Raw genomic sequence first — 13,812 nt, forward strand, 5'->3', positions numbered from 1 at the left:
TATATATATTATTTTTTGAATCTTTTTGACCTTTTATCTCATGTTTGTTGGTTTATTTTTTGAACTCTTTTAATGAAAGTTGCTTCAGCCTTTATGATGGTGAAACTTTGAATTCATAACCTCTGCATGCTCTAGCACTATATAGACAAAAGCGTATTTAGAGTTTCAGATTTATGATTTCAATTTTTAAGATTTTTAGTGTCTGCTAATTTTATTTTATTTTTTTGCAATATTAGTGGTTTTACACATTAATTTATACTGTACATGGAAAATACCGAATTCGGTTAAGATGAACCAATTGTTTGAGAAGTACGTCTGTCGCTACGTGTCAAAACAGTGTGACCATCTATCTCATCTAAATTTTTAAGTTAGAATATATTTTTATTTACTTAATTATGTATTTTAAAACAAAAAATCAACATGTCACATTTATAAATAATGCAAGATTTTTATTATTTATGTACCCTAAAGTTGTAGGACATGATGTCTTGAAATAGATTAGGCAAAACCATGTGATCTTTTACCTATTTCTTCACCTGATATGTTTGCCAACTTCACACATTAATCTTTTTTATTGCCAATTGGAGGATTGAAGTGTCTGTATATATAGTCTAGTTTTCCCATCTACCATTTCAAACACAAGTCAAATTCATTTCAATATTATACACTTCAATTTAGCCTCAATCTTAGTAATTCTTTGTGTTAAAAAATGGGTAAAGGCTTAGTTGGAATATCTCATGCCAAAGAGAAGCTTAGAAGAACAATTTCACCAAGAAATGGAAGTATTTCATCTACTACAAATGATGTACCAAAAGGTCATTTTGCAGTTTACGTTGGTGAAACATATAGGAGATTTGTTGTTCCAATTTCTTACTTGAATCATGCTTTATTTCAAGATTTGTTACATTGGGCTGAAGAAGAATTTGGATACAATCATCCTATGGGAGGTATTACAATTCCATGTAGTGAAGATTACTTCATTAGTCTCATTTCTTTACTAAAGTCATCATAGACTTGAAGGAATTGTAATTCATTGGTGGTTTCATCCCACATAGGCTTAGTGATTTTTCTTTTTTTCCTTTTCCCTTTTGCTATACCATTTGGTATCTGGAATTCATTGGTTCGACTGATCTGGATTTATGAGCATAGGACTTTCTTCATTCCTATGGCTCAAATCCGAGACTTCTGGTTGAGTGAGCTCGATCAATACGTCAGCCTCTCTTCAATTTTGTAACATGGACCATTCCCAATGTAATCTGTATATTCAATTAATCTTCAAAGTAATTTTATTCCCCCTATTTTTCCTGCTTTTATTACTCTGATTTTGAGTCACTGGAATATGATATGGGCCAAAAAAAAAAAAAATAGGGACTAGCCAGGTTAGGTGCACTGACAAATCCAAATGAATCGATTAATAAAATGCAGCATTTGCAGTTGAATTAACTACTAGTAATTGGTAATGGCACCCCCAAATGATTACTGACAAGTTAGGGGAAAAGATATGATAATTTAATTTTTGGGAGGGGAGATCAGTTGGATTATTAAGTATTATATTTAGATACAATCAAAGGAGGGAGGAGGAGCTCAAATTGTAGGCACACAATGAGATACCATTAAATATACAGCATTTTGCCTTCATACATAAACAAATAAATTCAACGCTCAACGCTTTGGACTATTCATGGCTACAAATTATATTATGGATTTTTTAAACTAAGACAAATTAACCTAGTCAATATACTTGAGTTTGGAAGTGCCAAGATCCAAGATACATTGGCCATTCAATAGTTTGGGTCATTTAATCGGACGCTTTGCCCTTCATTGACGGTCTTTAATTACATATGGATTGATTAAACTGGACAAATTATTGAGCTAAATGATCCTAGTTAATATACCTAACGGGACATAAGTTTCTAAAAAGGCTCGGAACATAATCTAACTTATAATGCATAAATATAAATTTATGTCTCATAAAAATTAAGGAAAAGAACAAAAACAACCCATCAGCTGAAATTAATGTCACACAAATAGCTAAGGTATTAAAATTTCAAGCTCTAGCCATTAGGCTGATTTTTCAAACTAACGCACGTTCCTTTATTATGTTACTTTTTTATCAACTTCTATTTCTTCTTTCTTTTTTCTTTTTGGGAACTGTATGTTTCTTCATTTATTTTTCTTCTTTGTTTAGAAAAACACAACTGATCACCTCAATTCTTTTTCAATTCTACCAAAAAATTAATCAAATAAAATTAATTTTCTTCTTAATAATCAAATATAAATTTGTAATATTGTAAGCCTTTTTTCATAAATCAAATAAAAAAAGAATGTATTTTTATTGGTCATATAAAAATAGTATTAATGTATTTTTATTGGTTATATAACAATAATATTCTTACACAATAATGATACATATACATATTTTATACAGTAATGATATGGTTTTTATACATTTTGTAAAAATACATACTCTATGAAACAATGATATCATTTCTATACACATTCTATACAAATACATATTATATATAATGATTATACATATTCTATACAATCTAAAGATGCAATATTTATTCAGATATATATTTTATACAGTAATTATACACTTTTCTATTCACATTTTATATAGTTTCTATACAAATTTTATAGAATACATATTCTATACAACAATTATACAGTTTTATACTATAAGGGCAGCCCGGTGCACTAAAGCTACCGCTATGCCCGGTGTCCGGGGAAGGACCCCGCCACAAGGGTGTATCGGACGCAGCCTTACCTTGCATTTCTGCCAGAGGCTGTTTCCAAGGCTTAAAACCGTGACCTCCTGGTCACATGACAGCAACTTACTAGTTACTCCAAGGCTCCCCTTCACAGTTTTATACTATACAACCTTAATTTGTTCAATTACAGAGAAAGAAATTAGAAAGAGAAAGCAAAATTAGTTCGCTATCATTAATTATCTCCATTATATTATGAAAAAAACAAACAACGTTAAAAAGTTAGTTAATTGTTAAAAAGAAAGGAACAATAAGAAGAGAAGAAAAAGAAAAGAAATTTTGAAGTAGATGGAAATGAAACAAATCGGAGTTTATGGACCAAATCCAAAATTAAGAGCATAAGGGCAAAAGTGCAAATGATCCATTTGGATTTAATTACGGAAATGCTAATCCTTTAAAATTGATAGAAGTTGCATTTTCTAGCCACTCTTTTTTGCTCTATCTTTGAAAAATAGTAAGTGGAATTTATTTATTTTTTTCGATAAACAACGTAAATCTCGATTTTAAATCTGTCAAAATATATAATTAGTTCTTGACACATCCAACAAAGTTACATTTTGTAAAGTTACATAATTAGCTCTCGGTATATTTTTTCTTATTCTGGGTCTGTCGAGATACATAATACATTCAACGAACATGTATTTTTTTCTTTGTAAAGATACATAATTAGCTTTTGATACATGTTTTTTGACTTTAAATCTGTCGAGATACATAATTGGCTCCCCGATACATTCGACGAAGTTATATAATTAGTTGAGATTTTTGTAATTACTTTACAAGAGTGGAGATTTGTGTAAATATAATAAGTTAAGGTGTATGTTTATGTTATTTTTTCTTTTCTTTATTTACATATAACAGCACCTATTTTCAGAGACTAAAAAGTAGCTATTTGAGAATTTATCAATTAGAATGATTTTACCAACTTTAAAATTCTCTTTCAAATATATATGCATTTCCTCCTATATTTTTAACTTAGTCATTTAAGGTTTTGGCACACCGATTAAAGAATAGGGGAAAGGACAGAAAAAACACTTCAAATTAAACTATTTCTTTGAAAATGGCCATTGAATTTAAATTCTACTTTCTAATCATTTTAATTTACTGACTGGTTCTATACCATTTTTACACAACTTTACAGGTTTTATACAAATCTTATACATAAATATTCTATACGGAAACTATACAGTTTTGATACATAATTTATATAATAACTGTTCTTTTTTTTGCTCGTTTTATACAACAATTAGATAATTTGTATACACTTTCTATATATTGTACATATACATATTTGATAGAACTATACAATTTCTATACATATATCTTATATAGATTCATATTCTATTTAATAATTATATCATTTTTATATAATTTAATTATTATTCTAAAGAATAAAAAAAAGCAGAATATTTGATCAATTTAAAAATTTATAGTAAAAATAAATTGAAATATTTTTAAAAGGGCCGAATTGTCCAAGTTGAATATTGTATCAGTATTGTATATAGACTGTATCAGTATCGTATATGAACTGTATATGGACTACGTGGATCAAAATGACCCAAATTGGGAGAGATTAGGAAATGACCATAAAATGACATTTGTTTAGCTGACTGGACATTATTTGTCTAAATGCCAAACTTGCGCTATAATTGGGCTATTATTTTTTAAAAAGATCATAGAGTGTCTTTTTCCCTAAAGAATAATCAATAGTTATTGTATAATTAATGCTTTTTTTCATTTTCTAAAGAAATAATATCTTAATCAAGTTTAATTGTTTGAAATAACGAATTAAAAGGACAGTAGAAAGTATATTGTTCAAATAAAAAGTAAAGCACAGAATGGTAGTACTATATATTATGTTGACTATCTTAATTCTTATTGAAGTCCCAATATTGAGAGAGTAAGGTTGGAACATATATAAAATTGAACAATCATTCAAGAACTAGTAACATTTTTCAAGAAATTTATGAGGAAATGACGACGTAATTGTACTAACACTTGAATCTTGATCTTACTAATGATTTTATTAATTAATGATAATTAACAGCTAGCAATTGATCATGACGAATATATCAGGAATATTGATGCACAATTTAGGCCTAAAAAATTTGTAAACAGAGATTACATTATGCAGGCCCTTACACGCCTCGTTTAATCAGGGCGGCTCAAAGGTAAGACTATTAAAAATTTTGACGCCTCAAAAATTTTGATTGTAAATTTTTTGATTTTCTACTTCACTTCAAATAATAATAAAGATTGTGAAATATGTCTAAAAACAAGAAAGAAAAGATAGTATTTATGAGAAATATTTTAGAACTTTGAATTAAACAACTCTAACTTCATATTAGTAAATAAAATTTTAACAACAACATCCAAAATAATGTATTGCAAATAAATGTCTAACATTTTATTCAATAGAATTAACCCTATCTTTTATTAATAATCGTGTATTAATATGTGAAGTTAAGTGTCGTGTGTTTTTGAAAAAATACTATAGCTAATATACATGAACAAAAAAAATGACTAACTTTAAATTATTACAATATTATTTTTGTATGCATGTGTATATATTTAAGGTGTTTTATTAAAATTTGTTTTTATACCATTAATTTTATTGAGACGTCCCCAACATTTAATGCATTGAGTATATTTTAAACTAATTTCATGACTCTAAACTTAAATTATTTACATTGATTACATAAAATCTTTACATTATTATTATTACTTCGATTAACATGTATGGTCGGGTGAAGGTAGAATACCTGAAGAAGGATAACGTTGGATAAGTTTACATAGAATTGTTATTCTCAATAGATAACTTAGTGTAACACTCTTTGTACATGCTTTCGTTTAGGACACTTACATGATCTGTATATATAAATATGGCAGTGTATTTTTAACATAACACGATTGAAAATCCGGTATCAGGGCCCTAAGAGGTTAAAACAACTCAAACTCTTCCTATGACCAGAGGTTTTACAACAACTTCAATGGCGGAGGAAACCATATCAGCAAGTTCCTCCTTGCCTGGAACATCTGTTGGAACATAGACTTCCACAATCACTATTCTACCATCTCCTAGTCTTGCTCACCAGTTACCTCTCAAACTTACATCGTCAAATTTTTTGTTGTGGAACACACAGTTCCTCCGATGGTTCGAGGTTGTGGACTTGGCCATCATATTGATGGTAGTCGGAAGATTTCGGATCAGTTTCTGTCCGATAACCAACCAAACCCAGCCAATCCTATTTGGGTTAGACACTTTCACAATCACACTCTATCATCTCCTAGTCTTGCACACCAGTTACCTCTGAAACTTACATCGTCAAATTTTTTGTTGTGGAAGACACAGTTCCTTCCGATGGTTCGAGGTTGTGGACTTGGCCATCGTATTGATGGTAGTCAGATGATTCCGGATCAATTTCTATCCGATAACCAACCAAACCCAGCCTATCCTGTTTGGGTTATAGAAGATCAACTTGTGTTAAGTTGGATCGTTGCTTCCATATATGAGGAATATTACCCAACTAGTTGGTGCCGAGACGGCCCGAACAACTTAGAACAAATTGGTTGCTACCTATGCTTCATGTTCAAAGCCTCAAATTCGTGAGTTGAAAACACATTTACACACAATGCACAATACCAATATAGAGTCCTATGTGCAAAAGGCGAAAGGAATTGCAAAAAAGTTGGTTGCATTGCAACATTTAGTTGAATTCATCCTTGCTGGATTGGGACCAGCCTATCGTCCCTTTACAAGATCGCTTGAATCGCGTCAAGAGGATATCTTGTTTGATGCTTTATATGGATTATTGTTGAATGAAGAACGTCAATTAAAGATAGACGGGGCTCTTAATGTTATAGAACCCACAACACACTACACTCAAAGTTCCTTTGCCCCCAATCGTGGTAGAGGTAGAGGTAGAGGTAGAGGTAGGGTAACAGGGGCCATGGACGTTCTCAAAATCATGATTTTTATTCGATGACTCAACAACGTGGTTTCCAGAGCACCACTCAATCCTCTAATAGCTTGTCTTCAACTTTCGATACGTCAATAATTATTTGTCATAATTGTGAAGGAAAAGGCCATATATCACGAGTTTGCCCATCAGCCAAGACATCGAATGACACTCGGGTGTCTGGACCACCCGTTTCTAACCTAGCACTACCCAAAATTTACCTACTCAAAATTGGTTGATGGATCGTGGCACCATACATCATCTGACATCTGATCTTGATAACCTTGGCATTGACTCTGAATATCAAGGCCCCGAGGAAGTACCTCTAGGTAATGACTCAAAATTGCCAATCTCTCATATAGGTGCAAGCTTTATTATTGCTTCTGACAGAAAATTCAAACTTGACGATATTCTTCACGTTCCATCTGCTACTCAAAATTTAATTTTCATTAGTTCTTTTACTACATCTAACAATGTTTTTGTTGAATTTTTTTCTAACCATTTTTTGATTAAAGATTTGACAACGAGGGTACCACTGCACCGAGAGAGGACTAACAGAAGACTATACTTGCTTCCTGTGAAAAGACTATCTTCTCCGGCTTTCTTTGCAGCTTCTCTTGGTGTTTTGGCATGCTCGTCTGGCACATGCATCTTATCCTACCATCCGTCAAGCATTACCATCTACTGTTTTACAGTCTAGTAAATTCCCTAATTTGTGCATTACTTGTGCTGTTAGCAAAAGTCATAAGATTTCTTTTAGTGAGTCTAGTTTTCAGGCTTCTGGCCCTCTTGATTTGATTTTTTCGGATGTTTGGGGACCTGCCCCGGTTGTTTCTAATGATGGCTATCGTTATTATGTGATCTATTTTTATCATTTTAATAAATATACTTGGATTTATTTTCTTCGCTTTAAATCTGAAGTTTTGTCTGTTTTTATTCAGTTTCGCACTCTAGTTGAAAAATACTTTGGTCGCCCTATTAAATGTTTTCAAGCTGACTGGGGATGGGAGTTTCAAGCATTGACCGATTATTTACTTACTAATGGAATTACACAACGTGTTTCCTGTCTTTACAGTCCCGAACAAAATAGTTGTGCAGAACGTAAACATAGGCATATTGTCGAGATTGGTAGAGCATTATTACATCATGCCAATGTTCCTTCTCATTTTTGAACAAATGCATTTGAAACTGTCGTGTATACTATTAGCAGATTACCCACACCACGGTTGAAAAATCGATCACCTTTTTATGCACTTTTTCAAAAGGATCCAAACTATTCTTTATTACGTGTTTTTGGTTGTATGTGTTTCCCTTAGCTTCATCCCTACACCAAGAACAAATTATCACCCCGATCTAAATCATGTGTGTTCTTGGGATACAGTAAAATTCATAAAGGATATAAATGTTATAATCCTCTTTCTTCAAGATTTTTTGAATTACGTCATGTAGTTTTTGATGTATCTGTGTTTTTATTTTTTTCACAGGATGCGTTGGTGCCCATGAAATCAACCAATAATACCACAGATCCTCTCACACTACAAGTGCCTCTTTCTCCTACAATACCTCTGATCCAACTCCAAATAATTCTCTTTCTAAACCTTCCAGACAAGTCCCTTTACCAGATCAGTCCCGTACCTCGCTAATAGTCGAGCTGCCTATATCCCTGACACCTTTACAACCTCTGCCTGTTGATGTTCTTTCGTCAAATTCGGCCGTACCATATGAGTCACTACCACCTCAGTTGCCACCCTCATCACCTACTCGGCGTTTGGTCACTCGAGCTCAAACTGGTTTGTTAAAGCCCAAGCAACCATTTTCTATGTTTGTTGCTACTCCAGTCTTTACGGAACGTTCTTGCTACTCTCAAGCTATTAAGCATGAGCATTGGCGGTGTGCTATGACTGATAAATACAATGCATTAATACACAATGGAACCTGACAGCTTGTTCCTTCATCCCCAACTCAAAATATCATTGGTTGTCGATGGATGTTTAAGACAAAAATAAAGGTTGATGGTTCTTTAGACCGTTACAAGGAACAACTAGTCGCCAAAGGATATCACCAATAGCCTGGGATTGATTTTGTGGATACATTTATTCCTGTAGTTAAGCCATCCACGATTCGGTTGTTGTTATCCTTGGACGTAACTAATGGTTGGCATATCACACAGCTGGACATCTCCAATGCTTTTCTTCATGGTAACTTGGATGAGGTTGTTTATATGTCTCAACCTCCTGGTTTTGTAGATCCCTCTCACGCAGACCATGTGTGTCTTCTCAAAAGATCCCTGTATGATCTCAAACAAGCTCCTCCGATGTGGAACAAGCAACTTATTGATGCTCTCACTTCACTAGGATTCTCGGGTTCTAAGACGGACAGTTCTTTGTTTTATATGTCTATTCCGAGTGACAATATTTTTTGTTTGATATATGTGGATGATATTTTGGTGCTTGGCAATAATCCTGCCCATATTAAGTTTTTGGTTGCGCACCTCCAATCCCAATTTGTTGTACGTGATTAGGGGTCTCTTTCCTATTTTTTTGGGTATATCAACAACTAAAACCAGTGAAGGTTTGTTTTTATCTCAAAAAAATATGTTGAGGAGCTCCTTCGACTTGTCCAGATGGAGTCTTGCAGTCCTGTTAACACTCTCATTTTCCCATCTTCCAAGATTTCATCATCTGGAGGTGCTCTATTCAATGATCCGACGCTGTATCGTAGCATAGTTGGTGGGATGCAGTACTTGACCTTCACGCGTCCAGATTTGGCGTATGCAGTGAATAAAGTATCTCAATTCATGCATTGTCCTATGGATACTCTTTGGGTGGCAGTGAAATGTATACTGCATTATATCAAAGGGTCATTAGCTCATGGTCTGTTCTTTTCACATCGATCTACTACTTTACTTCATGGCTATGCCGATTTCGATTTGGCGGGGGGGGGGGGGGGGGGGGGGGGGGTGGGGGAGATATGGATGATAGGAAATCCACCACTGGTTTTGCTATATACTTAGGTAATCATTTGATTTCATGGTCATCAAGGAAGCAAAAAGCGATATCCCGATCAAGCGCTGAGGCCGAGTATAGAGCACTAGCTGCTGCAACTTCAGAAATTACTAGGGTATAGTTTCTGCTCCGAAAAATTGGCTGTTTTACCTCTTCTACACCTATTCTCTGGTGTGACAATCTAAGTGCTACATGCTTACCAACCAATCCCATTTTCCATTCTCGCACTAAACATATGGAGATTGATTTTCATTTTGTTCGAGACAAGGTTCGTGCTAAGACTCTTTCAGTTCGTTATGTCAGTTCTCATGATCAAGTTGCAGATCTATTGACAAAGTCATTGTCCAATTCACGGTTTCTTGAGTTGCAGCCCAAGTTGATGGTGGTCTAGACCCCTGCTCAATTTGAAGGGGAATGAAGAAGGATAACGTTGGATAAGTTTACATAGGGATGACTTAATGTAGGACTCTCTGTTTTCGTTTAGGACACTTACGTGATCTGTATATATAAATATGACAGTGTATTTTTAACATAACACGATTGAAAACTCTTTCAATACCTGTTACTAGTTCCTACATTTTATATTACTAATTTCATGACTATATTATTACTTCGATTAACATGTATTGTTCGAGGACGCTAAAATATGTGTTACTAGCTCGTACATTTTTTACTACTTATTTCATGACTCTAAGCTTAAATTATTTACATTAATGGTAGGTGTGAGAGGCTAGCTTTGGATGGCTTCAGGCGGGGTAGGGGTAGGCCGAAAAGTATTGGAGAGAGGTGATTAGACGTGACATGGAGCAGTTACAGCTTACCGAGGATATGACCCTAGATAGGAAGGTGTGGAGGACGCGAATTAGGATAGAAGGCTAGTGCATGTGGGGGGTGCCTTTGGTACGTTAGTGTAGGGAATTAATGTGTGGGTGTCTTATCTCTATTGCGCCATCTTGTTTCATGCTTTTATTATGAATTTGTTTATTATTCTTTGTCTTGAGTCGGGGGTCTATCGGAAACAGCCTTGCTACCTCTCCGAAGGTAGTGGTATGGACTGCGTACATCTTACCTTTCGCAGACCCCACTGTGTGAGAATACATTGGGTTTATTGTTGTTGTATAAAATCTCTACATTATTACTACTATGATTAACATGTATGGTCGGCTGAAGCTAGAATACATGTTACTCATAGTTGATTCGAATTCAACAACTTGTTATACATTATCTTAAAAATATTTATTAATTTAAAACTCAATAACTAACAACACTAAAATGCAGAATTTATAATCTTCAAAGTTCAAACTAATGGCTCTGCCTTTATGTATAGCATGTACTCCATATTTTACAAGTTACCGTATCGGGTTTAATGTGGTTACTTGTTAGTTGTCATAGTCTTGTCAAGATAATGTACTTTACAGTCATTAGTGTACAGAAAGTAAAAAAATGAAAATAACAATTACTATAAAGTTTGGATAACGTCAAGAAAAGCATAAAAAAGAAACCAAAAAATAGCTGGGAATCTACAAAGCGGTACGCGGTATGAGCTTAAAAAAAACCTGTGGGCTATCACCATAGATATCCTATACAAATATTTTTATAATTTTATTCATGAAAAGGTCACATTACAACAAGTTGGGGAAGCCAAACTGATAAACGTATGAGATCACTGCTATGGTAATAATGCATGGAAGGGGAAAAAATAAAATAAAATAAAATAAAAGAACCATCCACCGTCGAGCTTTATTTGGGTCCCGCCCCACACTGTTCTTTGCATATAATATTATAAGTACTATATAGTATCAAATTCATAAATAACCAATAGAATTCAAATCCCTATATATATATACATAGTTGAACTTATTTGTACTCACCAATCATATCCAAACATTAAACAAGCTTAGTTTCTTCTTCTCCTCCTCCTTTCAAGTATAGCACTATATTAATCACTCGAAATAGTCATACGTGAAACACATACCAGTCTACCCAAAAAAAAAAAAAAACAAAAAAACCTTGAAATATCAGTCATATATATAAGGTTTTTCTTTTCCTTCTCAAGAAAATTAAGTTGATGATATGGGGATATGTATAAGGGCAATGATTCGACAAGCTAAGGATAATGTATTTGTACGAACAAAAGAAGAGGTACCAAAAGGACATATAGCGGTGTATGTGGGAGAGAGGTATTACAAGAAACATAGGAAGTTTGTTGTTCCAATATCATATTTGGAACATCCATTATTTCAAGAATTGTTGAGGAAAGCAGAGGATGAATATGGATTTGATCATCCAATGGGTGGTCTTACTATTCCATGTACTGAAACTACATTCCTCAGTATTACTTCTCATTTGAATCTCATTACTAGATGTCAATAATATTATTCAACAATCAAGAATGTACATGCAGAGGAGAGGAGGAGGACATATCGGGCCAGTACTTCAAGATTATTTTTTTGTGTTCTTATCATTGAATTCATCGTACTTTTAAAATTATCGTGAGTTCAGAATTTATTATTGTGTTTAGTGAATTGTTATACATATATACACACATTTAAGTTCAATGTCAAAATAACAAGTTCAGTTGCTTACGTGCATGCTTACATTGTTTCAATTTTAGTCAAATTGATCACCAACACATATACAGCATATATATTGTGATTTCTGTAGGCTTATTAGTCGTGAAGGATAATTACCTGTTCTTTTTCCTTATCCTTCGTTATTTCCTGCTAATTTATAATGCACTAGACCAGCAATATTGGCACTTTCACAATTTTGAAAAATCTTTTGACCCTCTTCAATATTATATTGTTGATTAATCTAAATATACCTTTAAAGATAAACCTATTCAAGCTATGGCACTTGAAAACTTGGTTGCTAATAAGAACAAGTTTAACTTTCATATATCGCTATAAGTAGCGTAATAAAAATATTTACATGATCAGATTGTGTAAAAATAACTAAAACGCCAAAATAATGTATAATAATTAGATTAATAGCCTACAAAACAAGACAAATTACTTGCTCGAACATTTTAGATCACACACTCAGTTTAAAAAAAAAAAACATACTCGGTATACATAGGTTAAATTTTGTTGGAGTCCCACATCAGTGAGTTAAAGGGTCCTTGTTTTCTTTATATGATCTTTATCATGTTATTAGAGTCAGGCCCACCCAATTCAGTTGTTTCCGATGTTAGGCCCCCCATCTTATATTGTCCACGCTCCAGATGTCCAGATGTCCAGCCCTGGACGTGCGGGGGTATTAGAGTCCCACATCAGAGCCAGGCCCACCCAGTTCATTATTTCCGATGTCTTATATTGCCACGCTCCATTTCTTTAATGGTATCAGAGTCAGGCCCACTCAGTTCATTGTTTTCAATGTTGGACCTCCCCCCATATTGTCTACGCTCCATTTCTTTATCATGGTATCAGAGTCAGGCCAACCCAGTTCATTGTTTTCGATGTTGCCCCCCCCCCCCCCCTCCCGATCATATATTGTCCACGTTTCATTTCTTTATCATGGTATTAGAGTCAGGCTCACCCAATTCATTGTTTCTGATGTTGGGACCCCCCCTCCCCCTTATATCGTCCATGCTCCATTTCTTTATTATGGTATCAAGAGTCAGGCCCACCCAGTCCATTGTTTCCGATGGTGCCCCCCTCTTATATTGTCCACGCTTCAGATGTCCAGCCCTGGGCGTGCGGGGTGTTGGAGTCCCACATCGGTAGGTTAAAGGTCCTTGATCTCCTTATATGGTCTTGAACAATCCTCTTAAACTAGTTTTTGAGGTTTAGTTAGGCCCAAAGTTGATTTCTCTATTAAATTTAGACTGAAAAAAAGATTGTTTTGACACCTCATTTATGCTAAAAGTATGGCTTCCACTTCTTTGGGGCTAGTAACATTCAACGCTGCTTTGCATGGCTGGAATTTCTGTTTATTAAAAGGTAATATTAATTAATTTGAATAACCTACTTTACAACGTCATTAACGACCTACTAAAACACACTGGAAAATAATTAATTATCACATCGGTGGGGTTATTTATTTTAGTTTAGTTGTACGGAGGTTGATCATTAGTAGACT

At 34.0% G+C, this 13,812-nt stretch overlaps 2 protein-coding genes across 2 annotated transcripts; both read left to right on the top strand.

Annotated features, from left to right (window-relative positions):
- The first annotated feature begins 532 nt into the window (after positions 1-532).
- Positions 533-1,296, top strand: LOC107840503 (auxin-induced protein 15A-like). The gene has a single exon (XM_016684385.2). It carries the CDS (start codon positions 710-712, stop codon positions 1,010-1,012), a length of 303 nt encoding a protein of 100 aa, XP_016539871.1. The 5' UTR covers positions 533-709; the 3' UTR covers positions 1,013-1,296.
- Positions 1,297-11,549: 10,253 nt separating this feature from the next.
- Positions 11,550-12,309, top strand: LOC124886511 (auxin-induced protein 15A-like). The gene has a single exon (XM_047395191.1). It carries the CDS (start codon positions 11,806-11,808, stop codon positions 12,103-12,105), a length of 300 nt encoding a protein of 99 aa, XP_047251147.1. The 5' UTR covers positions 11,550-11,805; the 3' UTR covers positions 12,106-12,309.
- The last annotated feature ends 1,503 nt before the right edge of the window (positions 12,310-13,812 follow it).

This window comes from Capsicum annuum, chromosome 8 (assembly GCF_002878395.1).
Source record: "Capsicum annuum cultivar UCD-10X-F1 chromosome 8, UCD10Xv1.1, whole genome shotgun sequence".
Taxonomy (NCBI): Eukaryota; Viridiplantae; Streptophyta; class Magnoliopsida; order Solanales; family Solanaceae; genus Capsicum; species Capsicum annuum.

Excerpts from the sequence above, each read along its gene's own strand:
- LOC124886511 (XM_047395191.1), top strand. The coding sequence starts at position 11,806 with ATGGGGATATGTATAAGGGCAATGATTCGACAAGCTAAGGATAATGTA.
- LOC107840503 (XM_016684385.2), top strand. The coding sequence starts at position 710 with ATGGGTAAAGGCTTAGTTGGAATATCTCATGCCAAAGAGAAGCTTAGA.